We start from the raw sequence: 26,402 nt of genomic DNA, 5'->3' as shown, positions 1-26,402 counted from the left end.
ACACTTCCACTATTGTCACATAAAAAAAAAATAGTAGGGCAAGCTATAATTTATTTTTAAGCTTCTTGTTGCTTTATTGTATAAGCCAAGAACTCCAATAAGTCAGCATGTGACGGCTGGTGCACAAGCACATAGGTCGAAATAATATGCATATTATGCACTTTATAATTGCAAGTCAGTCTAAAAGCGATCGAAAAGCCTTTTTTTTATGGATTTTTTGACAGATTCGATTTTCGATTCGTTTTAAAAAGTGCATTTTGTCTTGGGGGGCTAGCGTCATGAGTCGCCTCCAGTGTTGTACACTATTGTAATTTCATAATTTTGTTTTCTTGTTGTAATTATTGTGCAAAGAGATAGTGGCGCACTCTTGTCGATGTATTGTTTAATGTTTTTTTTTTAATTTAAAATGTTGGTTGGAGAGGCCCCCGCTGAAAACCAGCGTCGGGGCACGCGTGCATGCACTCGTGGCTCGATTAATGCCGAGCGGGCGCCTTTTAGTAGGGAATTTAGTGCAATGATTTGTATGGAGACCCCTCCACTTTGGTATAGAAGGCTCATTTTTGCAACAGTGTTTCTTTGGGTGCTCCTGAGTGGATTTCCGTCGGTAGACATCGGGAGCCCCCCCTGTGGTAGCAGGGGGAGGGGGGGCAAGTTTCCTTCCGCCGCGCTTCACTTTAAGGCCCATATCTTCAAAACTATGGGTATTAGGGCAAGTGTGGTATCATTTTCGGATAATTAAAGGATGGCGAATTCATTTCTAGAACAAACTTTTTGCCTTTTCATACAAAAAAATTGAAATATTGAGTAAAATTCACAAAAATCAAAAAGTATTTTTTTTAATAAACGTCGTTTACTTTTAAACCACTGGAGATAATCTAATAAAAAAAATCTGAAGAAAAAATTTTTTTCACCTACTTTTTGCGAAAAAAGTACCATACAATATTATATTTTTATAATTCTGATAAATGTAGCTTTCTGGTCATATTTTTTTTATTAGATTATCTCCAGTGGTTTAAAAGTAAACGACGTTTATTAAAAAAAATACTTTTTGATTTTTGTGAATTTTACTCAATATTTCAATTTTTTTGTATGAAAAGGCAAAAAGTTTGTTCTAGAAATGAATTCGCCATCCTTTAATTATCCGAAAATGATACCACACTTGCCCTAATACCCATAGTTTTGAAGATATGGGCCTTAAAGTGAAGCGCGGCGGAAGGAAACTTGCCCCCCCTCCCCCTGCTACCACAGGGGGGGCTCCCGATGTCTACCGACGGAAATCCACTCAGGAGCACCCAAAGAACCATTGTTGCAAAAATGAGCCTTCTATACCAAAGTGGAGGGGTTCTTGCACTAAATTCCCTACTATTTTTGGCACAAAAATATTCGTGTATGTATAGTTTTATGTCCCTTTGTTCTGTTTTTCATTTTTATTTTTTGTGTCAAATAAAGTTTTTCTTATTCTTATTCTATAATTTTGCTTCTATACTAACAATATACGTAATATAGATAAGTAAGTGAAAGATTTTTTTTGGTCAGCTGGTATTATTGCATAAGTTCATCATGCCATTAACATTGCAATGTGAAAAAAAAAACAATTTCCAGCCTTAATATCAATTCACAGGCTTAATTATAATACTTATAACATATGCGTGTGTAAAAAAGAAAAGCATGTATTTATTTATTTATTTTTGGGAAACATACAGTTACAATATAATTTAACTTAGGTGCAGTAAGAAAACACATAAACCAATTAAGTTTCCACAGTTAAATATACAACGTTAAAGTGGGAACCCTGCTAAATTAGAATGATAAAATGTCCGAAAATCAACACAATTAACAATAAATGCTTATCTTATCTTAACGTATATTAGAAAAACGATATAAACTGTGGCCAACACCGGCTCTAGGAGTGTCTTCACTTTCCACCAACATGGCTAGCTCAGTTGTCTTCGCCGCTGCTCTTTTGGCTGCATTTGGTGAGTAAATGGCAATGCCAGATTTTATATGGAAGGTGGCGTCTTTTTTTTTTCGCGCGGCAATCGACCAAACTTTGTTTTTTGATTACAAAAATAGCGTAATAAACCAAACTTACTATGACATGTATACCTCTAAACTCAGTCTGAACTGAGTTACGAGCGTTAGAAGTTTGATGATTTTACATACTAGATTTGCTTTTTGCGCGCAATTTTTGTAAGAAATTGCAACAAAATATTGCGCTATTTTTTTTTATTGCGCTGATTCTGCTCCACATTGATGTCTGGAGCCTTTAAGTTTAATGGATGGTATTGTTTGTTTACACATACAATGTCACTATTTTGTTGCAATTTCTTACAAAACTTGAGCGCAAAAAACAAATCTAGTATGTAAAATCATCAAACTTCTAACCCTCGTAACTCAGTTCAGACTGAGTTTAGAATAAGAATAAGAAATTTATTCATAACTAGCGGCCGCCCGTGACTTCGTACGCGTGGATCCCGTTTTACCCCCTTCATCTATCTTACGCGGTTTAGATTTTTTCATACAAATGTTTTTTTCGCGCTAACTCCCGTTCCCGTGAGAATTTTGCAATATCCTGTTGTAACTAAGCTTTAAGTTTACTAAGGTACCTGCCTGCCAAATTTCAAGCGTCTACCTTAAGCGGTTCAGATTTTTCATACAAAAGGATTTTCCCGCTAATTCCCGATCCCGTGGGAATTTCGGGAATTACGTGTTGTAACTAAGCTTTAAGTTTACTAAGGTACCTACATGTATTGATGTGCCGTTCCCGAGAACGCTCTCTCAACTGAGAATATTCTCGGGAGCGTTCCCGGGAGCGTTCTCCTAAGTGAGAAAGGTTGAGAATCATGTTTATCAAATGGAAATAAACAAACTTTCTTAAGTAAAATAGTATTAAATTAAGTCAACAGATAAGTGTATATTAAACAATACACTCTATTTGCAGTGAAAGGCTATATTCTCAGTGTTCCCGAGAATATTCTCGGGAACTTTCTCGGCAATATTCTTGGCAACTGCACCTTTATTATATTTTATTTTTTTCGTCGTGAAATGTCGTTTTAATGATATGTAAGATGACAGAAATTTCTTTTTACACGTAATTAAATAATGTATCTGTCCATTTTTTCGTTTTTAACACGCTCTTATTAGGTCGTCGTGTATGTAACTAACTATGTAATGGAATCTTAGAATCTGAATTACACGCACTTCTAAGTATTGTATCATCATGAAACTTGGCAATTATATGTAGATTAGAAATGACAATACAATATTGTGGTACCAGCTGGTCTGATGATGGGACTGGAAGGTGGCCAAAAGAATTTCTAAACGAAACGGCGGAAACTCATCGAGTTTGGATTCATTGGATTTGTCTTTTCGAGCACTTTAATGCTAGATGATGTCCAGGATCCTGATGATTTTTGGCTTTTTAGTGCTGATAGTAACTAAAAGCGTGTTATTAGTTTTTTAAACTATTCTTATTTGACATTAAGGGCATATTTCACAATCGCTTAGTAAGGGCCTGTTTCGCCACTTCTGGATAAGTTGTGGATAGCCTGTCTGACGGATCATTTGACACATTTTTATAGAAAATAAGTGCTAGCTAGATTGATCCGACACTTAGAAGAATGGTAATACTCCTCTTCAAAAAAAGTGACAAAACCTTGTTGAAGAATTATAGACCCATTTCGCTTCTGAGCCATGTCTACAAGCTGTTTTCGATAGTCATTACGAATTGTCACGTTAGCAGGCTCGACAACTTTCAGCCCCCCGAACAAGCCAGTTTCCGAAAAGGCTTTAGTAACTACCATATACCATAATAATATACGCAACTGCAGATTATACGGAAGATCAAGGAGTATAATCAGCCACTTTGCGTTTGTGAACTATGAGAAAGCCTTCGATTCGTTTGAAACATGGGCAGTGCTTCAGTCTCTTCAATTGTGCCAAATTGACTATTGATACATTAAAGAGTTGAAAGGCTTGTACAAACACGCCACAGTGACAGTCCGTTTTAAGATCAGGACCCGAAAACTATCCAGTTGCAGCGAGGGATGAGACAGGGAGACGTCATCACCACCGCCCTGGAAGATGTTTTCAAGCTTCTGGGCTGGAGCGGATTCAGCATAAATATCAACGGCGAGTAGATCACCCACCACCCTTGGTGTTTCTTTGCGAGATCGAATCAGAAATGAGGAGATCCGTAAACAACCCAAAGTCGCTGACATAGCCCGACGGATTAGCAAGCTGAAGTGGCAATGGGCAGGGAACATAGTACGCAGAACTGACGGTCGATGGGGCAGAAAGGTTCTGGAATGGAGGCCGCGTACCGGAAAACACACCGTGGAACGTCCACCTACAAGGTGGACCGACGACATCGTAAAGGTAGCAGAGAAGCGCTGGATGCAGGCCGCTACCAATCGATCAACATGGAAAGCATTGGGGGAGGCCTATGTTCAGCAGTGGACGTCCTATGGCTGAAATGATGATGATGATGAGTACATCACCCAGACATCAGACGATATCGTAGTCATGGCTGAGATCGTGGAAGATCTAGGCACAATGCTCGATGGTCTCAACAGAGTCTCTCAACAAGTGGGTCTCAAAATGAACATGGACAAGATTTAAAAATCATGTCTAAAGACCGTGTTGCACCCACTCCTCTATAAGTTGGAGACTCTACACTCGAGGTTGTTGACAATAATAGTCAATCATCGAATCCAGCTCGGCTGGGCAGTCTTTGGGAAGCTTTACGATATTTTCACGCGGCTTCTCCGTCGCGTCGCCACTCCGCTTTAAATCCACTTTGAATCCGCTTGCAATCTGCCAGGGTGGCAAGGGCCTTAAAACTCAGAGGCACACTGATGTTCATATACCGTAGCCGAGTCCTAAAGCGGCGGTGCGCGTTCGCTACGAAAAGAGTGAGCAAGACAGCAATATCTCACTCACACGTTTCATGCCTTGTTTACGACTAGTCTTAACGCCCAGTTAATAAAACATCGAAACATTACAGATAATATCACATATAAACAACAAAATTAAAATTAAAACTAAATGCATTCAGTCGAGAACACTGAGAATATTCTCGGGAGCGTTCTCGGTTCTCGAGAATATTCTCACTGGGAATATTGCCGGGAACGAGAACTTTCTCAGCGGCACATCTCTACCTACATGCCACATTTCAAGCGTCTAACTTAAGCGGTTTAGATTTTTCATACAAAAGGATTTTCCCGCTAATTCCTGTTCCCGTGGGAATTCCTAAGTATAATATAACCTGTCCAGGAGTATGAAGAATAATTGTACCAAGTTTCGTTAAAATCCGTCGAGTAGTTTTTGTTTCTATAAGGAACATACAGACGGACAGACAGACAGACAGACAGACAGACAGACAGACAGACAGACAGACAGACAGACAGACAGACAGACAGACAGACAGACAAAAATTTTACTGATTGCATTTTTGGCATCAGTATCGATCACTAATCACCCTCTGATAGTTATCAACCGACTTCAAAAAAGGAGGAGGTTCTCAATTCGACCCGTATGTTTTTTTTTTTTTCTATGTTTGTTACGCGATAACTCCGCCAATTATGAACCGATTTGAACAAATCTTTTTTCGGCGTATAGGTAATACCTCAAGGGTGGTCCCATTTAAATTTAATGATAGAAAAAACAACCCCCAAGGGTGGAAAATTGGGGACGAACTTTTTTATGCGCAATATTTTTAATTTTTAGTATTTTTTTGTGTTCACGCATTTGAAGTCGGTTTTATTTTTTTATTTTGAAAATACATATATTTCATGTACAGAATTGACCTCTCTACAGATTTATTATAAGTATAGATGTTCATTACATGTCAAATTTTCAATATATTTTCTTATTAATAATAAACAATTGCAGTATTAATAAGAAATAACTACACATCATGTCCAAATAAATTAATATTTACAAATAGAATTAATGTCAATTATATGTCAAAATAAATAGTAAGTAACAGTGTCAATAATAATTAAATTCCAAACAGTTCGTCAATTTTATAGAACGCCTGCTCGATCAACCACTTTTTTAATTGAAAGAAGAACGGTCACATCTGTGACCCAGGCCCGACAGAAACGAGACATACCTCAGTTTTTTTGTCATGTCTTAATTAGTTAAATTATATATTTTTTATATTCGAAATCTATGTATAACACCAAAATATTACCCTTTGTTTTTGTTCAGGCGTTATACAAAAACTAATACAAAATGCCTATTTATTTATCACCAAAATTGGTAAATGTATGTACCTAAAGTCTATTACAGCTGCTATGGAAGATTGTCTTTCATATTATAATTTGAAGAGAACTTTAAGGGTAATTTTTCGGGTATCCATTCTCGAGGCTACTTTTAGGGTAAGTAGTTATGCATGGGCGAAATAAAGCTTGCCACTACTTCGGGACACTTATCAGCTAGTGCTGAGATATAGCAGCAGAGGAAATTAAATGAAAAAAGTTGTGCGACCTATACAGGAAAAGCCAATGCACAGTTCCTATTTCAATATTTATTAATTTAATAGTATCTTTTTCCATAAAGCTTTTTGTACTTAGTGTCTACATCAACGCAGTGCGAGGTGCGTGCGCGCACGCGAGCGGGATGGGTGTGCGGCGCCAAGCGGCTGGCGCAGGATGGCTCGCAGTACGCCAGTTTCCGAGGAGTGCCTTACGCCAAGCAGCCCCTGGGAGAGCTGCGCTTTCAGGTCAGTAGATAATTCGTGCAATGCTCATTTTTCATAATAGTCTAACCATAATATAGAATTCCATGAAAAGACTATAATTTTTTTTTCTTAATAATTAAAAACGTACAAAATTCACAGGAACTTCAACCACTTGACCCTTGGATCGAGGACTTTAATGCAACATCCGAAGGGCCTGCCTGCCCGAACTATGATATCTACTTTGGCTCACTTGTGCAGCCGCAGAGCATCAGCGAAGCTTGCATCCATGCCAACATACACGTCCCAATAGATGCCCTCCCGAACACGCAAACTGGTGCGAGTACCAACTGTACTGGAGGGCTACCGATCTTGGTGTTCATTCACGCAGGCGGCTGGGTCTGCGGGTCCGGCGACGCAGACTTCAATGGACCAGAGTATTTGGTCAGCAGAGGTGTTATAATAATCACGTTCAACTACAGGCAAGTATTATGGACAATACGATTTTATATTCATTTATTTACTTTTTCCAATGCCTTTTAATCTGATCAAACATCATGAATGCAGCAGCATGCGTGTACATTACACAGCACACAGTAAACATTGATCTAATTAACTATGATTACATTTTGTAGGCTGGACTTTCTCGGCTTCTTGTCCCTGAACACGTCGAAGATTCCCGGGAACAATGGTCTGCGCGACATGGTGACCTTGCTGCGCTGGGTGCAGGCCAACGCGGCCTACTTCGGAGGCAACCCCGCCGACGTCACGCTGGCGGGGCTGAGCGCCGGCTCCGGCAGTGTGCACCTTCTGACGCTGTCGCCAGCCGCTGTTGGATTATTTAATCGGTTTGTATAACACTTTATTCATGTGATCTTGTTTTTAATTTCTTTTGTTGTAATTATAATCACAGAACACTCATATCCTTCTAGTGCGTTTCTTATGAGCGGTGTCGCTGTCCAGAGCTTCTACAGCGCGTCTCCTGTGTACGCTCAGCAAGTGGCTGCCCTCTTCCTCTCCGCTCTGAACATCACCTCCACGGACTACGACGAGGTCCACGACCAGCTTGTTGAATTGCCGATCGATGTTCTCAAAGCCGCCAGCAGGGTAGTGTTAGATCAAACTGGTTTAACTAGTTTCGTCCCAGTTGTGGAGACACCATATGCAAACTTTACGACAATCCTAAGCGAGTACCCAGAAACTCTGCAAGCTAACGGCAACGGGAAGCATATTCCGCTAGTTATAGGCTTTACCAGCGACGAGTGCGAGATGATTCGTCCAAGATTATCCGAGTTAAACGTTGTGGCTACGATCCAAGAGAATCCACTGATTGGGTTGTCTCCAGCGCTTTTATATAGTTTGCCATCGAACGTAACGGCGGAGATGGCGACGAAGGTGTTGGCAAGATATTTTAACGGGACCCCGACAATGGACGAGTACATTAAGTTGTGTACCGAGTCGCTCCTCCAGTACCCGGCGATCAAGCTGGCGCAGGCGCGCGCGGCCAGCGGAGGTGCGCCCGCGTTCCTGTACAAGTACGCCTACGAGGCCGAGTACAGCGTCATCAAGGAGGCGTTGAACCTCACATATTCCGGCGCCGGCCACACGGAGGACTTCAACAGAATATTCAAGGTGAACTCGTGGCCTGTACCTGCCAGTGTCGCCGATGAAGCTATGACAGGATGGATGACCGATATCTTGGAGACATTCATAAAGTATAAGTAAGTCATATTTTTTATGAAATAACATTATCTGACTTCGATTTTAATAATATCATTTTAATTAAAAGATTAAGGGTAACACGTCACATAGAGAACATCTTCCTTTTGTGAAGTCAGTAAAAGGTGTTACACATAGGTACTTTATTTTAGATGTTCTATTTAAATTACCAGCACCCCGTCGAGAGATGGATGTTGGGGAGCGGCATCATGTGCGCTGGAGTACAACTACATCGCCGGGCCCGCCACCGACTTCGGCGCCATGAGCGACTACGACCAGGAGATGGTCCACTTCTTCGACACCTTAGCCGATGTGTAGTGTACGAGTGTGACTACATTGACTAATATAATTAATTTATACTATGTATTTATTTATCTGGTCACAACTTTTTTGGTTCTCTCGTCTCCGCCAAGCGCCGTATCAATACGGCTATTCTTTATTTAAAATAGTCTAAAATTAGTCTAAATTTTGTTTAGTTCTGTTGTAAGATCTGGTTTATCTGTGTAATATTCTTAATTTAAGGTGGTTTAATTGATTATTTTTATATGCATATTGTGCTTACGTCGAGTAGGGTAAATCAGTGTGAATTGATTTTACATTCATTACTTACTTTTGCATGATATTTGATTGTACCCAGTTTTGTAAGCCAAATAAAAAAAATAAAAAAAACTGGTTGCAAGATATAAAAACAACTGTATTTTGAAGGAAAAGGACAAATTTTAATGAGCTTTTTTATCCTTTTTAACTATATGTATTATTACAACGTTACTTTGGTGGGCTAATAATATTCCGAAACTTAGAACCTGAGTGTTAGTTGACTGAATCAAACAGGGCTTATACGGTGCAAGGGAGTCGGAGCAAAGCAGCGGTGTCGTAAGGGCTATATTTCACCGGGACACCATGGCGGCGCAACCAGTCGCCGCTACCAACAAAATGTATGCAGCTATGCGCAACCAAACGGACACCAGGTGAGTAACTCTCTATAGAGCTGTATACATTTTGTTGGTAGCCGGCGACTGGTTGCGTCGCCATGGTGTCCCGGTGAAATATAGCCCTAAGAGTTAGTTCCGAAGAGCGGCGACGGCGACCGGTTGCCGCGCGACTATTGGCACCCCATGGTCAGAGTAGCAGCAGTTCTTATGGTTACGTTTATTTTTTATTGCAATCCCTAAACACAACCAAGGTGTCCGGCAACAACAGGCCCATGCTGAATGCTGCGCTAGGTGCAGACCAACGCACTGCTTTTCAATAGATAAAATCAAAAATCATACATCTTTTACAAAACACGTCAATTTTTTATCTAATAGGCCAGTCATATTTGATCAGTCGAGTCGAGATATTTTTGAGTAATACATTATGTTGTTAGGACCACTACCAGTACCATAATTTAACCAAGTTTGTAGCTTGGAAAGGCATGTGCTGCTGAGTAACACGTATGGACTACTAATGGATAGATATTTACACAAATAAGTACCTACTTGTGTTTTAACTTGTGATCAATATAAATAAATATGTAAGTAAAATGTTTTATTATTGCTACCTTTTTGCATTTGCAAATTTTCTCCACTTTAATAATTTCTAGTAATGCAATAAATCTATAAAAACAAGTAATGCCTACATAGTGCTTACTTGGAATGATATCATTTATTTGAGCAGTACACACAGCTGCAATTTTGTGTATGGTCATTACAGTAATTAGCTTTTCTTAAGGTTCGGCCAAACCAACGCGATCAGCTTGCGTGCGCGATTGCGATCAATGCGTTTAACGCTGGAAGAATGACGCAAACCAAACCAACGCGTAAAGATCGCGTCGGCGATGGCGATCACTGCGCGTGCATAGGCCAATGACAGGTCGCGCGTCCTGTGGCCATCGACGACGCGAGCTGCACGCGTTGGTTTGGCCGAATCTTCAGGGTTCGTTACATACTAGGGATGTTCAAAAAGTAATGATAATGGATACAGAAAGAAAAAAACATTCTTGACTCTCCAAAAAGTCCTAAAGAGGGCAGTGCTTTGACAATTTCTTCAAACATCAGGCCCCTGAACTACTTTGTAGGTACGTGGGAAAAGAAGAATTATAAACGTAGCTCAGCTACAGTAGCTGGAAGTCAGATCTAAAATAGGAAGGGTTTTTAAGCATTTTAAACCCAATTTTTTTTTAGCAGCCGCGTAGCCAAAGTAACTTCAGTTTTGTGTACGGGTGCGTAGGTCATTGAAAACAATGACTTTCCGACAGGTCGCATTCAGGTGAATGAAATTCTTAAAAGCAATGGTGTACGTACTCAATTGTTTTTACAGTTTCTAGTGAGGATTTATGCTTAGGTACCTACCCAAATTTTTCAGATTTTTGTGACGTCTAGATGTTATCATTAGTTTTTGAACACCTCAGCCAGGACCTACAACTTGATCTCCAATAAAAACCCCAGTGAAGGTCAAGTTTGTCCCGGGTACAGTTTAACTGGCATTGGATCTGCAACGAAATTAATCAGAAGAACATAGGAGTTCGAACTTAAGGTTTGAAGAGGTCAGTCCACCTATCGGTTCCCAACAGTATCTAAAGAAACAAAAATTAAAACAGATATTACTTTAAAATTAAGACACCGCAATTTTAGGTTGCATCTACACTAATATTATAAAGAGGAAAACTTTGTTTGTTTGTTTGGTTGTAATGAATAGGCTCAAAAACTACTGGATCGTTGTTAAAAATTCTTTCACCATTCGAAAGCTACATTATCCACGAATAACATAGACTAAATGTTATTTTGGAAAAAAATAGGGTTCCGTAATATATTTGAGTTTTTCGGATACAAGGTGTAAAAAATCAACCAGAAAAGTTACTTATTTTGCGTACGCTACCTAAACTATAAATAAAAGATAGAACCATAAAATGTTCACGGGTCCACTATAGGCTAGGTATATAATGCATGCAGTCCACGCGGGGGAAGCCGCGGGCGGAAAGCTAGTCTATGATAAAATGATCAAGTGGGAACCCTATTTATATAAATAAAAGTATACCAACTGGGGCTATCACTGTCTCGAGAAGTGTATTCAGTATCCAACAATATGGCTAGCCCAGCTGTCTTCGTCGCTGCTCTTTTTGTTGCTTTCGGTAAGTAAATAAAATAAAAAAAGCATTTAATTTGTTTAACAATGTTTCTGCATAATGTGTTTTTGCAGTCGATTCAATATTACATTAAAAATCTAGAATACCTCCTGCTTAACCTGCTTAGTGTTCTTTACAGTTTATTCAAAACGATTCTTCGATCGAATTTGAAACGAATAATTAGAAATCTATGGATGATTTTACGAGATTATTTTCAAAAGACTTTCTTAATTTAATATAATTGTAAATAGTGGCGGTGGCTACTACATCAAGGCAGTGCGAGGTACGTGCGCGCACGCGAGCGGGATGGGTGTGCGGCGCCAAGCGGCTGGCGCAGGATGGCTCGCAGTACGCCAGTTTCCGAGGAGTGCCTTACGCCAAGCAGCCCCTGGGAGAGCTGCGCTTTCAGGTCAGTAGGCAATTCGTGCAATCCTCATTTTTCATAAATTGTCTAACCATAATATGGAATTCCATGAAAATATTATAAAATACTTTTTCTTAATAATTAAAAAACGTAAAAAATTCACAGGAACTTCAACCACTTGAACCTTGGATCGAGGACTTTAATGCAACAACCGAAGGGCCCGCCTGCCCGAACAATTATATCTACTTTGGCCCCCTTGTGCAGCCGCAGGGCATCAGCGAAGCTTGTATCCATGCCAACATACACGTCCCAATAGATGCCCTCCCGAACAAGCAAACTGGTGCGAGTTGTACTGGAGGGCTACCGATCTTGGTGTTCATTCACGCAGGCGGCTGGGTCTGCGGGTCCGGCGACGCAGACTTCAATGGACCAGAGTATTTGGTCAGCAGAGGTGTTATAATAATCACGTTCAACTACAGGCAAGTATTTTGGACAATACAATTTCATATTCATTTATTTACTTTTTCCAATGCCTTTTTAGCTGATCAAACATTATGAATGCAGCAGCATGCGTGTACATTACACAGCATACAGTAAACATTGATCTAAGTAACTATGATTACATTTTGTAGGCTGGACATCCTTGGCTTCTTGTCCCTGAACACCTCGAAGATTCCCGGGAACAATGGTCTGCGCGACATGGTGACCTTGCTGCGCTGGGTGCAGGCCAACGCGGCCTACTTCGGAGGCAACCCCGCCGACGTCACGCTGGCGGGGCTGAGCGCAGGCGCCGCTAGTGTGCACCTTCTGACGCTTTCGCCAGCCGCTGTTGGATTATTTAATCGGTTTGTATATCACTTTATTCATGCAATCTTGTTTTTCATTTCTTTTGTTGTAATTATAATCACAGAACACTCATATCCTTTTAGTGCGTTTATTATGAGCGGTGTCGCTGTCCAGAGCTTCTACAGCGCGTCTCCTGTGTACGCTCAGCAAGTGGCTGCCCTCTTCCTCTCCGCTCTGAACATCTCCTCCACGGACTACGACGAGGTCCACGACCAGCTTGTTGAATTGCCGATCGATGTTCTCATAGCCGCCAGCAGGGTAGTGTTAGATCAAACGGGTTTAACTAGTTTCGTCCCAGTTGTAGAGACACCATATGCAAACTTTACGACAATCCTAAGCGAGTACCCAGAAACTCTGCAAGCTAACGGCAACGGGAAGCATATTCCGCTAGTTATAGGCTATACCAGCAACGAGTGCGAGATGCTTCGTCCAAGATTAGTCCAGTTTAACGCTGTGGCTGCGATCCAAGCGAATCCGCTGGTTGGGTTGTCTCCAGAACTTGTATATAGTTTGCCATCGAACGTAACGGCAGAGATGGCGAAGAAGGTGTTGGCAAGATATTTTAGAGCGACCCCGACAATGGATGAGTTTGTTAAGTTGTGCACCGAGACACTCTTCCATTACCCGGCGATTAAGCTGGCGCAGGCGCGCGCGGCCGGCGGGGGTGCGCCCGCGTTCCTGTACAAGTACGCCTACGAGGCCGAGTACAGCGTCATCAAGGAGGCGCTCAACCTCACATATTCCGGCGCCGGTCACACGGAGGACTTGAACAGGATATTCAAGGTGAACTCGTGGCCTGTACCTGCCAGTGACGCCGATGAAGCTATGACAGGATGGATGACTGATATCTTGGAGACATTCATAAAGTATAAGTAAGTCATATTTTTTATGAAATTATATTATCTGACTTCGATTTTAATACATAATATCATTTTAATTAAAAGATTAAAGGTAACACGTCACATAGAGAACATCTTCCTTTTGTGAAGTCAGTAAAAGGTGTTACACATAGGTACTTTATTTTAGTGTTCTATTTCAATTATCAGCACTCCGTCGAGAGATGGATGTTGGGCAGCGGCTTCACCTGCGCTGGAGTACAACTACATCGCCGGGCCCGCCACCGACTTCGGCGCCATGAGCGACTACGACCAGGAGATGGTCCACTTCTTCGAAACCTTAGCCGATGTGTAGTGTACGAGTGTGACTACAATGACTAATGCAAATAATCGTTACTATTTATCTTGTTTCAATAAAAAGATCTTTGTCCAGGATTGCCATTGATATTATTACTTGTTTTTTCGAAGAAAAATCTTTTCCATGATTTCATTGTTATCTGATATAATGTTAACGTTAGTTTGGTTGGCTAACAGTATTCTTTATTTTAGAAGCTGAGGTATAGTTGACTGAATAAAAAAAACTGCGTTTACAAATCCGACTTTACAAACTAAAAGGCACTAAAAAGTGCATTAAAAAGCATAAAAATAATTACGTTATTTATTTAGTATGACAAATACGAGTATGTATAACCATGATTGAGACTGACTCACGACGAGATAGGTTCCTTTAATTTATCCCGTTTGTCCGTGCGTATTTATTTATCACTAGCTTTCCGCCCGCGGCTTCGCCCGCGTGGAATTTTGTCTGTCACAGAAAAACTTTATCGCGCGCGTCCCTGTTTCAAAAACCGGGATAAAAACTATCCTATGTTCTTTCCCGGGACTCAATCTATCTCTATGCCAAATTTCATCAAAATCGGTTGCGAGGTTTAAGCGGGAAAGCGTAACAGACAGACAGACAGACAGACAGACAGAGTTACTTTCGCATTTATAATATTAGTTGGGATATTAGTTGGGATTCTTAAAAGGGTTTAATACCTTTACCAACGGTGGGAAGTCGATATATTTCGAACTCTTCCTATATTCTTCTGATTAAATTCGTTGCGGGTTCTAAGACAGCAATCCCCCGGGACTACTCAACCTTCACTGGTTGGGTTTCATTGGAGCTGTAGGGGCTATACAGGAGTTGCAGTGGTGGGAAAGTGAGGTGGGATGAGTCCCGAATAGTTCTTATGGATACAATTTTGTAAATTTTCCGAAACATAACCTGCTGAGGACATGCTGAATGCTGCGTTGGCTGGGTGCAGTCTGTATTTCAATCTGGAGGTGGAGGTATACTTGCTTAACTACGAGTAGTACTTATCATTACACAGTTTAAATTATTTTTATGATTATAATCTCGCGTAAACTATTCACGAATTTGTTATCAGTAAGTATGTTAATCTTATAATAGTTCTAACCAAATATTTCTTGATTTCATAAAACAGAATATGTAGGTCTCAGATCATAGAAGGGAATAGATGTGAAACGGGGGCGTGGCGCGTGTCTCCGCGATATGCCCAGAAACGAACATCGCCCGCGACGCAAGGTTAGTCGCGATTCAGTCGTACTGAGGAAATGTTCTCCGATATTGTTGGATAATGCGTCGTAACGTGCAATAACATAAGTGAAACGAAGAACTACAGGAACAATGAAGTCATTTACCACATGTAAGTATTGCAAATCCATTGGTATTTTGCTTATAAATAAAAAAAACTAAACATTTTTACGAACGAATTCAGTGCCGTGACATTTACTGCGATATCGAAATTAGTGGTGATAAAAATTCAAACACGTTGTACATTGACGATTTAGTTAGCAACCACTTTATGTCATGCGTAACTACTGCGCAATGTATTTTATTTCTTCCGATATCCACTGACGCGTGAAAATACACAGTACGGCCGCATGTGCCGGTCGTAACATAGTGCAGGGCTCGTGTTCTAATAACGGTTTCCTATTATCGATAAATAGAAGTAAATTATTATTTTCTATTTTCTAATTTTGAATGAAAAAATCATGAGTTGCTTGCGATTTTTAAGTTTTTACAAAAACAATAACAATAGTAGAAGGGATTAGTAACTGTCAACTATGTAATTACTATAAGAGCTAGTTGAAAGCCTAATATAGGCATTATTTTTGATAAACATAGGCGGTACGAATTTCGCCATAATTAAAAAGTTAATGCGCGATAGTAGTTAATAATAATTACAGTGATCCTGTTATTATTATTAAAGTAAATAATAATATATTACCAATATTGTAAATACTGGTAAAAATCGCAAGTACCTACTTAACCCATGACTTTTCATACAAACTTTGTCAGTCTATAACTTCTATACTCCATCGATAACGACATTGAGCTTTGGTTGGGGTAAATTAATATAAGGTAACTTCATTTAGTCCCAATAATTGATTCTGAGTTTTTCGTCCATACAAAATGGAACTGACTCCTTTATGCAAAAATCGTTAAAGAACATAATAATAACGTATAATAATAAAAAGGTTTTCATACAAGCATTTTTTAAACCAATTTCGAGCCTTGCCCCCAGGATTTAAAGTATCGATATATTATCGAATCCATTTTATCTTTCTTCTCTCTAATTGCTTTTTTCAAAGTTGCGTCACGTCACGCGGCCATTGATTGGCCATAAGGCACGCCTTCTGGCCAATCACAGCACTTTTAAGCCGGTTGCACATGTTGTCGTAGACTCTCAGTCGCTTTGTTTTTACACAGTTGAATGTGTGTGTGGGAGCTGTGGTGGGGGAAATGTGGGGACACTGGTTCTCGTTGTAGTTACGCGCGACTTCATATCTATTCTCTTTCTATGATCTGAGAATAAAACTAATTCACGGACAATTGGGTTTTCATGGCATTGATTATGGGCACAGTTTCTAGTATCAGTATGAACTTCAGTACAAATTATTATTACGCGATAATAACATAATGACGAACAGTATGTGAGTTTTCGTATGATAAATAGTATTATGTAACATACCAGGAGGGGCACCATAAGACTCCAAATAGTTTTTGTTTACATACCTGAAAAAGAAAGGAAACAAAATTAATTAAACAATCCTCAATTATAGTTCAAATACCCTGTTGTAGTGCCAATAAAATATATCAGATTTAGGCTGGATTGCACCATCTTACTTTAACTTTAACAAACGCAAGAGTCTGTCTAACTCCATACAAAAACCATACCATCGGTTCTCGTTATAGTTACGGACAAAGAGGTGGTGCAACTCAGTCTTAGTTTCACATTAAAATACTTGAGTACATAACTTCTCCCGTTCTCTTCAGGACTGCGAGCATACTACGTTTTAGGGATTTCTGCAAAAACGTAATACAAATACGAGGGGCGGCTGAAAAGTTTTGAGCCTAGGCTATTAAAAATGCCGATAGAAAAGTATAAAAAATATATTTTTCTATTTAATCTCCCTCTACTACAACGGACTTCTTACATTTGTGTAAAAGAGCTTTTAACCCACTGAAAAAAAATTCGCAATCTTTGCCTTCGAAATGAGCCTTTAACGCCGCCTTCATTTCTTTGTCACTCAAAAATCTTCGTTCCTGGAGGACTTTTTTCCAATTTGAGAATTAGACAAAATAGCTAGGGATTCGGACTAAACTGTGTGGTGGGTGATTAATTTCTTGAAATCCAGTTTTACCCGGGGCAAGTCATGCAACATGCGCGGTGTGCACGGGCGAATTGTCTTGCAATAACAGATTTCCTTTCACCAGTTTGCCTCTTAATATTTCAACAACCACTCGACGTACTCTTATTAGCGGTACAGCATAATAATCCCCGTTTATTGTAGTTTTTTTAAGTAGGTAGTCAATGAATAAAATTCCTCCACAATCCCAAAAATAGTGGCTATGAGCTTGGGTATCGATCGCTCCACTTTGAATTTCCGCGGCGGCGTTTTCCCTTTTGAATCCATTGCATTGACTCTTATTTTGACTCTAGATCGTACTGCCGGATCTATTATTTATCAGTCGTGACAATGTGAGAAAAAAAATTGTTAGGATTATGACCAAAGATGTCCTAAAACTCCTGCGAAGTTGTGACTCGACGCTGGTTGTCGAGCGCCATGAGCATTATTGGCACCCATCGCGCGTACCCCTATTTCATGTGTAAATGAGTATGAAAAATATCGCCAATAGTGTCCGACCGAATATGGATTTTCAGCCGAAAACGGAAACGAAAACGAAGCTTCGGCTGCCGTCTCATTTTCGGCCGAAAACGAAAACGAAAACGAAAATGACCTTCAACTCTCTAATTTCAATCTGAAATTATGTAAAATCTTTGAAAACCATTAATGTTTTGACCAAAAACATAATGACGTTTGACAGTTGTTTTAGATAAGGATTGATTAAAGAAAACCGGCATAAAAACACAAAAAATTTAATTATGAATTCTTAGTAGAATATTATTTCCGGTGTATATTGAAATATTGGGAAGTGAAGAAGAAATAAAGGGTGTCCAGTGGGAATTTTTCAACTTCAAAAATGATTCATACAAATAAATTAATTATAGGCAATGCAATGTCTTTTAAATGATGCCCGTTTTACCATAGGTACTCTCACAGCCGGACCCTTACATTCGCAACTATTCGAGAGCAAATCGCGCTAATAATTTTCCTGCAACTTCACGGCGTATATTTTCTTACAGAACCTGAATTATATTTAAGTATTGTTTGCTGTAAACTTTTGACTTGAGATATCCCCACAAGAAAAAGTCGCATGGTGTGAGATCTGGTGTCCGAGGCGGCTAGAAAAAATAGTCCTCAGTGTCTCCATCGAGGTACTCTCCGTGTGTGGTGAGACACCTTGCTGAAATAGTAGTTGGCCGGGATGCAGTTGCAGTTGTGGTATCATACATTCATCGATCATTCGACAATACATTTCAAATACTTATTGCTCAACTGCGAACGCTCTGTAGGCTCCCAGTGACTCATCATGGCGTATTTCAAATCTGCATTAGACTACTTTGAAACAATTAAACTTAATAAAAACTCTTTGGTTTTATTTGTATTCAATTTTGAACTTGGAAAATTTTCGCTGGACACCCTTTACAACGTAACCTCACTTCAAAACTTCAAAAGAGTGTGACAATACCGCGTCCGTTCAAGTCTGATTGGAACCATGAGTGCATCAGATTCACTCCCGAAGACATCGGAACGATAAAGGTCCCCATCTTATTCACGTATTTTTGATATTCGGTTTGGCCGAAGCTTCGGCTGGTTTTTGGCCGAAAACGAAAATATGGCCGAATGACCATTTTTTGGCCGAAAATGGCCGAAAACGAAAACGAAAACGAATATTCGGTCGGTCACTAATCGCCAATATGCTCCTTGCTAATGCCTATAGCTTCAGCTATCTGTCACAGCTTAATTCGCTGATCTCTTAAGCAAGATTCTTTAAATTTTCATTATTTTATTCGTTAATGGCGAAATCTGGCCGCCCTGACTTGCGGTCATCTTTTAGCGACTCCCTGCCATGCTTGAACTATCGGATCCAATCTTTCATGGTGGCAAATGAAGGCCCAGACTCCCCATAAACTGTAGACATCTCTTCAAATGTTACCGTCAGCTTTTTGTTCCTCTTTTTGAGGAATTTTATGACAACTGTGTACTTCAATTTCGTACCTTGCGCGGATGACTGAGACATGGTGATGTTTACGGATTAATTACTAAAAGCGTGATGACGCTAATGAAATGAAACTTTGTACATATACTAAGGAGGTTATTGGCAAATTAATTCAATCAAAATAAAGTCAATAATAACACTTGAACATACTTAGGCTCAAAACTTTTCAGCCGCCCCTCGTACAAGTAGGTATCTCTTACTGGGAAACTTCGGCACAAAATTGTTATATGTTTTTGTTAATAAACAGTGTTTAATTTTAAATTAATTAACATACACACTCCAAGCAATCATTGCTTGTAATAACACAGTGCCATTACCTCAGATCATAGTTCTATGATCTGAGGCCATTACAAACAATAAATCAATATAAATATGTAATTAAAAAGCCTTTTTACTGCTACCCTTTTTGCATTTGCAAGTTTTGTCCAATGAATTCTAGTAAAGCAATAAATACAATACCTAAGAAAACAACTTCCCTGGTGATTACTTGGAATGATATCATTTATTTGAGCAGTACACACAGCTGCAAATTATTAATGGTCATAACATTAATTAGCTTTTTTAAGGCTGAGTTGCATCACCTTAACTTTAACCGTAACTATAACTGTAACGGGCGTTTTTTGTACGGTGTTTGACAGACTTTTTTCGTTTGTTCTAAAGGAAGATGGTGAAATCTAGGGTTAGTTCTCTCTGTTACATAGAGCTTTAAAAAATGCAAGTAGGTTTTATTTTTTATCAGACTCAGTGAAATCATGATCTTTAGATCAAATCAAATCAAATTAGTTTATTGCAATTGTAGGTACAATTATCATACATTGATGGATTAGAACAAAACATATTATACGTGTTGAATCTGTAGAATGCTATCTGCATTCTTGGAGCGTATGCCAGCGGCGCAGCGTTAATTAGAACACTCTTCTATCATTACAAAACAATAGAAATCAAAACAATAATAATAAAAAAAAAACAAAAGGTATCAAAAAGTATTGAAAAAATGCATAAAAGGTCGGTCCACCTATCGTTTCCCAGCAGTATCTAATGAAAGAACAATTAAAATACAAATTAAAATACTTAAAAATTAAGATACTATAAAATTTAAGGTTGCGTCTATGATAAAATGATCAAGTTGGAACCCTATTAAAGTAAATAAATGTATAGGTAAAAACGGGGGCTATCACTGTCTCTAGAATTGCCTTCAGTATCCAACAACATGGCCAGCCCAGCTGTCTTCGTCGTTGCTCTTTTGGCTGCTTTTGGTAAGTAATAAAAAAAACATCTGCATAACGATTTTCGTGTCTGTAAGTATACTTTCGGCCGATTTTTTACGGATTGAAATTTTTCCAATCGTGGGTACAATATTGATAAAAATATTTTTAACGGGTCACGCACGAGCACTGCTAAAGTCGATTATTTTTTTTTTAATTGTTATTGTTAGAAAACAAACATATTACACATTTAGAATTACTTTAATTGTAAAAATAAAATGAGTTTTATGAATTTTTTTGCCAAATAGTTTTCACAAAAATAATACACTCGGCATCAAATAAATCGCACCTCCCGCGACAAGCACTTATCAAACGTATGCATCCCTACTTCCCACCAACATTGGTACCATTTGAAAGCCTAGTTCTAAACTTCATTTCATTAAAGGAAAGGTTCTTACCCCAAAAATGTGTCTTTACAAGGATCCAGAGTCACTTCTTCAAAAAATAGGTAGTTACGCTATAGCAATTTTTTATGACTATAAAACTGTTAAGTTGGGATTAATCGCTATCCATCTGTTAAAGAGGACACGTGAGATCTTTATTTGGTTTTATAACCATAAAAATTGGTCTAATTGATCCCAGAGGTGAGCCCAAAGTGAGGTCTATTTTCAAGTCACATTTATGGTATATGTTAATCATTTATTTAGAAATGAAATGTATTTTTCTTTAAGGATATTTATTGGGCTTTCAAATAACACCAATATTGTTGGGGAACCATGATTGTGACAAAAGAAAATCTTTAAAGTTTGCGTCGCGGAAGGTGCGGTTTATTTGATGTTGAGTTTAGTTCATTTTTCACAGACATCATTTTAGAAATTAAGATTAAAACATTTTATACTACCTCCTACTAAACCAGCTTAGTGTCCTTTTCTGTTTACTTAATTAAAATTGTTCTTGATTTTTTTATTTATACTTTTAGTTAGGATTCGCTATCATGCCAATTTATAGATTTAATACAATATAAATAGTATTTCTAAATTTTCTTTCAAAGCAGTGAAATTATCGGACTTTCATAATTTTACTTTTATTTTTTATTTTATTGAAAAAGATACACCAGCGACATAATTTTCCATGCACAAGTATACAATTAGTGTCGTGTGAAGTACCTAGCAGGTGGATATTGCTTTTCTTGGTATCGAACATCGACTCGATATTGAAGTAAAAATAATAATAATTGTAAAAAATCACCGATCATAAAATCATTTTATAAAATTACATTTAAGTGAGTGAGAATGGCTGATGGCCAGCTTAAAATTTAATTTGAAATGAGTAATTATAAGACAAACCTAGGATTGACGAGATACTTTTTAGAAGATTTTCTAAAGGATGATGGGCACAAATGTATGGAAAGTGGTACCCGCTCCAATAGCCATAACCAATATATATTTTAAAAGGCCTTTAGATGTAGGAAAATGTCTGCTATGGGGCCAGTTCTAATTCACGTTTTGAAAGCAGTAATTCCACTAAGTATTATAATGAAAGTATAACACAATCATCCATGTATACGAGTATGTATTATGACTACAATCTATTAATATAACTAAAAGAAGCATTGAAAAGGAAAGGATTATACCTACGATGAACTACCCAAGCTATTAGCCCTTTATTCGCTTTCATCATCATCATCATGATCATTTTAGCCATAGGACGTCCAGTTGAACATAGGCCTCCCCCAATGATTTCCACAATGGCCGGTTGGTGGCGGCCTGCATCCAGCGCCTTCCCGCTACCTTTATGAGGTCGTCGGTCCATCTTGTGGGTGGACTTATTGGGTCTTGTGGGTTTATTCGCTTTAGCAACCCATAATAAAACCCTTAAGAAGTAATAAAACTTTAACCCCTTTATTAATAAAAGTTACACCCTAGTTGAACTCTGGCTTAAATTGTCATTTGGTATGGAAATGTCATTTTAATCCAAGGTTCTTCCTAGGTGTAACTTTTTATTAATAAGGGGGTAGTACTTCTTTAAATAAAAATATTTATTTCACAATTATCCCCATCAATAATTATAGAGTTAAGGAAGGATGCTGGAGCAGTAAACCCTTCCTGCCTCGCATAACCTAAGTACCATACGATGGACACGTATGATACTTCTTCTTCTTCTTCCTCGGTCCCTCACTGATGAGGATCGCGACCACAGATAGTGTTCCTCCACAGACTGCGGTCATAAGCTGTGTGGACCGCACGATGCAAACTCCCGCCCACCGTCTTCCTCACCGCGTCCGACCCTGCCCCGAGCGCGTCCCCCTTCATACTGTATGATACTTAGGTATACAAAAAGTATCTTTATCTTCGAACTCAACCAGATCTGAGGCTGGTGGCCATAGTAAAAGTTGTTCGTCTTGGAAAGACCTTCCAAATGACACTACAAACATAACTATTGGAGCCGGGTACCATTCTGCAAAAAAGTATGTATATCTTCGTACACAACCAGATCTGAGGCTGGTGGCCATAGTAAAAGTTGTTCATCTTGGTAAGACCTTTCAAACGATACTAGACACATATCTATTGGAGCCGGGTACCATTTTGCCCATTGTCCTTTTATGTAATTGCAAATAGTGTCTACATCAAGGCAGTGCGAGGTGCGTGCGCGCACGCGAGCGGGATGGGTGTGCGGCGCCAAGCGGCTGGCGCAGGATGGCTCGCAGTACGCCAGTTTCCGAGGAGTGCCTTACGCCAAGCAGCCCCTGGGAGAGCTGCGCTTTCAAGTTAGTTCGTAATTCGTTCAATCCCCATTCCTCATAAAACTGTTTATTAATTTGTATATTTTTTTTATAAATTCATAGGAACTTCAACCACACGAACCTTGGACCGGGGACTTTAATGCAACAACCGAAGGGCCCGCCTGCCCGAACAATGAAGTGTTATTTTATGCCCTGGTGCGGCCGCAGGGCATCAGCGAGGCTTGCATCCATGCCAACATACACGTACCAATAGATGCCCTCCCGAACATCCACACAGGTGCAAGTTGTACTGGAAGGCTACCGATTTTAGTGTTCGTTCACGGAGGCGCCTGGGTCTCTGGGTCCGGCGACGCAGACATTCATGGACCAGAGTACTTAGTCAGCAGAGGTCTTATAATAATCACATTCAATTACAGGCAAGTATTTTGGGCAATACAATTTACTTCACCAAATGCCTTATAAACAATAAAGTATTATGAGCGCAGCTCATTGAATGTACACAGCATCCTGTAAGCATTGATCTAGGTAACTATGATTACATTTTGTAGGCTGGACTTCCTCGGCTTCTTGTCCCTGAACACCCCGAAGATTCCCGGGAACAATGGTCTGCGCGACATGGTGACCTTGCTGCGCTGGGTGCAGGCCAACGCGGCCTACTTCGGAGGCAACCCCGCCGACGTCACGCTGGCGGGGCTGAGCGCCGGCGCTGCCAGTGCGCACCTTCTGACGCTGTCGCCAGCCGCTGCTGGATTGTTCAATCGGTTTGTAAATATTTTTTTTCTATTCTTGTCATCAGGTTAGAATTTTCATAATAACAAGACATTTCTGTTTTTAGTGCGTTTCTTATGAGCGGTGTCGCTGTCCAGAGCTTCTACAGCGCGTCTCCTGTGTACGCTCAGCTAGTGGCTGGCTTCTTCCTCTCAGCCCTGAACATCACCTCCACGGACTACGACGAGGTCCACGACCAGCTTGTTGAATTGCCGATCGACGTTCTCATAGCCGCCAGCAGGGTAGTGATAGATACAACGGGTTTAACCAGTTTCGTCCCTGTTGTGGAGACACCATATGCAAACTTTACGACTATCCTAAGCGAGTACCCAGAAACTCTGCAAGCTAACGGCAACGGGAAGCATATTCCACTAGTTATTGGCTTCACTAGCAACGAGTGCGAAACGGTTCGTCCAAGGTTGGTCCAGGTGGACATTGTGGCTGCGATCCAAGAGAATCCGCTGTTTGTGTTGTCTCCAGAGCTTGTATATAGTTTTCCATCGAACGTAACGGCGGAGATGGCGAATAAAGTGTTGGCAAGATATTTTAGGGCGACTCCGACAATGGACGAGTACATTAAGTTGTGTACCGAGACACTGTTCCAGTACCCAGCGATCAAGCTGGCGCAGGCGCGCGCGGCCAGCGGAGGTGCACCCGCGTTCCTGTACAAGTACGCTTACGAGGCCGACTACAGCGTCGTCAAGGAGTCGCTGAACCTCACATTTTCCGGCGCCGGCCACTACGAGGATTTTTTCAGAATATTCAAGGTGAACTCGTGGCCTGTACTTGCCAGTAACGCTGATGAAGCTATGACAGGATGGATGACCGATATTATGGAGACATTCATAAAGAATAAGTAAGTCGTCGTCTTCTTTCTTTCTTTCTTTCTTTCTTTCATAGTTTTTATACTAATTAATTTAATTTAAAAGGCTGTTTTTATTTAATGATATTCTAATCGCCTGGTCCGTGAGTACGTAGAATTTTGTCCAATGACCCCAAGCTACCCATCCTTATCGCTCGCGCGTAATTACATTGCTGTCGCGACTGTGCGACGGGCGCCCGCAGTGAGTGTGCGAGCGCGACAGCAACGTGCGAGCGATAAGGATGGGTAGCTTGGGGTCATTGGAAAAAATTCTTCGTGCTCACGGACCAGGCTTTATCAATGTTGTGTACGCCTTTAATAGGTATTACAATTCAATATAGTAAATGTGAAAAAACTGTATTTTTTCATAGTGTAAGTACATGTACTGTTGGTGTACCTTTCCAAATTTATAAAATAAAATCATACGAATTGATACCATTTTGTGATGTTGTTAAAAGATGTACAGTAAGATGTTTTATTTTTTCCAGCTCACCATCAAGAGATGGATGTTGGGGAGCGGCGTCATGTGCGCTGGAGTACAACTACATCGCCGGGCCCGCCACCGACTTCGGCGCCATGAGCTGCTATGACCAGGAGATGGTCCACTTCTTCGAAAGCTTAACTAATGTGTAGTGTGACGACGATGACCAATAAATTGGTTACAATTTATCTTGTTGTAATAAAGATATAAAATATTATTTGACTGGAATTTCCATTTTACGATTATTCTAGTCATTTGAATTTTCGTAGGAATATTAAGAAAGCAACCTAAAGCTTTTTTATAGTTGGGTGCAAAACTTGGAATGCCGTTTAAACATTTCTATTTTTAGTTAATAATCTTAATAATGACACGTATTAGTCTGGTCTGTGAGCACGTAGAATTTTGTCCAATGACCCCAAGCTACCCATCCTTATCGCTCGCGCGTAATGAGGGTTTTCGTGATTGAAATATCCGCCAGATGGCAATACGTAGACGCGAGGTCCAAATGCTGCATTGGACAAAATTCTACGGGTTCACAGACCGGGCTTTAGTAGACACCAAAGAAAATCTCTTAACACCAATGTCACTATGTGGGGGAGAGGAGGCCCTCATTTGGCCTGTCTGACCTAGTGACCTTTGGTCGAAGCCGAGTTTTACGGCACGAACACTGATAGCACCAGGGATTCCTAGTACAGTGAATAAAACATAATATCAGAGCTTTATCTCGATATATCAGTGTGAAGCTCAGCGATAATTGATAACGAGCTTTCAGTGGGTACATACTCGCACAAAAGCGCAATGAAAATTGCTTCCCTAAAAACTTTTTGAATCGAATTTTCCAGATCAGACTTTCCACCAAAAGAGTCGAGTGTTGATAGTTCTATCACACGAATCTGTGAATTGATGAGAGATGGCAATTTTTTACAACCGATTGGTTTTTGGGACACAGCACTCAACCAAGATATTAATAAGGAAATCGCGTATTCACTTCGTTCCCTTAGAATACGAATTAATATTTATAAAAATAATAATACAAAATTGGTAATTGGTGCTGTCTCCAAAAATCAGTTTGTTTTCATGAACGGAACTAATTTGAGAAGA

At 39.8% G+C, this 26,402-nt stretch overlaps 3 protein-coding genes across 8 annotated transcripts in view; 2 read left to right on the top strand and 1 right to left on the bottom strand.

Moving 5' to 3' along the window:
• The window catches only part of PKD (serine/threonine-protein kinase D3), a 119,714-nt gene that overhangs the window by 81,301 nt on the left and 12,011 nt on the right, over nucleotides 1-26,402 (bottom strand). The window lies entirely within an intron of this gene.
• LOC114361124 (juvenile hormone esterase-like) lies at nucleotides 1,862-13,985 on the top strand. Of its 2 annotated transcripts, none has more exons than XM_028316067.1 (6): nucleotides 1,862-1,976; nucleotides 6,579-6,727; nucleotides 6,845-7,164; nucleotides 7,318-7,530; nucleotides 7,615-8,403; nucleotides 8,575-9,278. In XM_028316067.1, exons 1-6 carry the CDS (start codon nucleotides 1,931-1,933, stop codon nucleotides 8,717-8,719), a joined length of 1,662 nt encoding a protein of 553 aa, XP_028171868.1. In that variant the 5' UTR covers nucleotides 1,862-1,930; the 3' UTR covers nucleotides 8,720-9,278. The 2 variants fall into 2 exon arrangements, with proteins under 2 accessions (XP_028171868.1, XP_028171869.1); XM_028316068.1 differs by lacking the exon at nucleotides 8,575-9,278 and adding an exon at nucleotides 13,761-13,985 and having other exon boundaries at nucleotides 1,866-1,976.
• LOC114361123 (juvenile hormone esterase-like) lies at nucleotides 11,248-25,512 on the top strand. 3 transcript variants are annotated; one of them, XM_028316065.1, is made up of 7 exons: nucleotides 11,248-11,510; nucleotides 11,756-11,764; nucleotides 23,069-23,214; nucleotides 23,293-23,606; nucleotides 23,739-23,951; nucleotides 24,026-24,814; nucleotides 25,309-25,512. In XM_028316065.1, exons 1-7 carry the CDS (start codon nucleotides 11,465-11,467, stop codon nucleotides 25,451-25,453), a joined length of 1,662 nt encoding a protein of 553 aa, XP_028171866.1. In that variant the 5' UTR covers nucleotides 11,248-11,464; the 3' UTR covers nucleotides 25,454-25,512. The 3 variants fall into 3 exon arrangements, with proteins under 3 accessions (XP_028171866.1, XP_028171865.1, XP_028171867.1); XM_028316064.1 differs by having other exon boundaries at nucleotides 11,249-11,510; nucleotides 11,756-11,760; nucleotides 23,065-23,214; XM_028316066.1 differs by lacking the exons at nucleotides 11,248-11,510; nucleotides 11,756-11,764 and adding an exon at nucleotides 20,443-20,498 and having other exon boundaries at nucleotides 23,066-23,214.

This window comes from Ostrinia furnacalis, unplaced genomic scaffold (genome assembly GCF_004193835.3).
Source record: "Ostrinia furnacalis isolate ACB-3 unplaced genomic scaffold, ASM419383v2 OfSCF5405, whole genome shotgun sequence".
Taxonomy (NCBI): Eukaryota; Metazoa; Arthropoda; class Insecta; order Lepidoptera; family Crambidae; genus Ostrinia; species Ostrinia furnacalis.
This window is presented reverse-complemented; position numbering and strand designations above follow the sequence as displayed.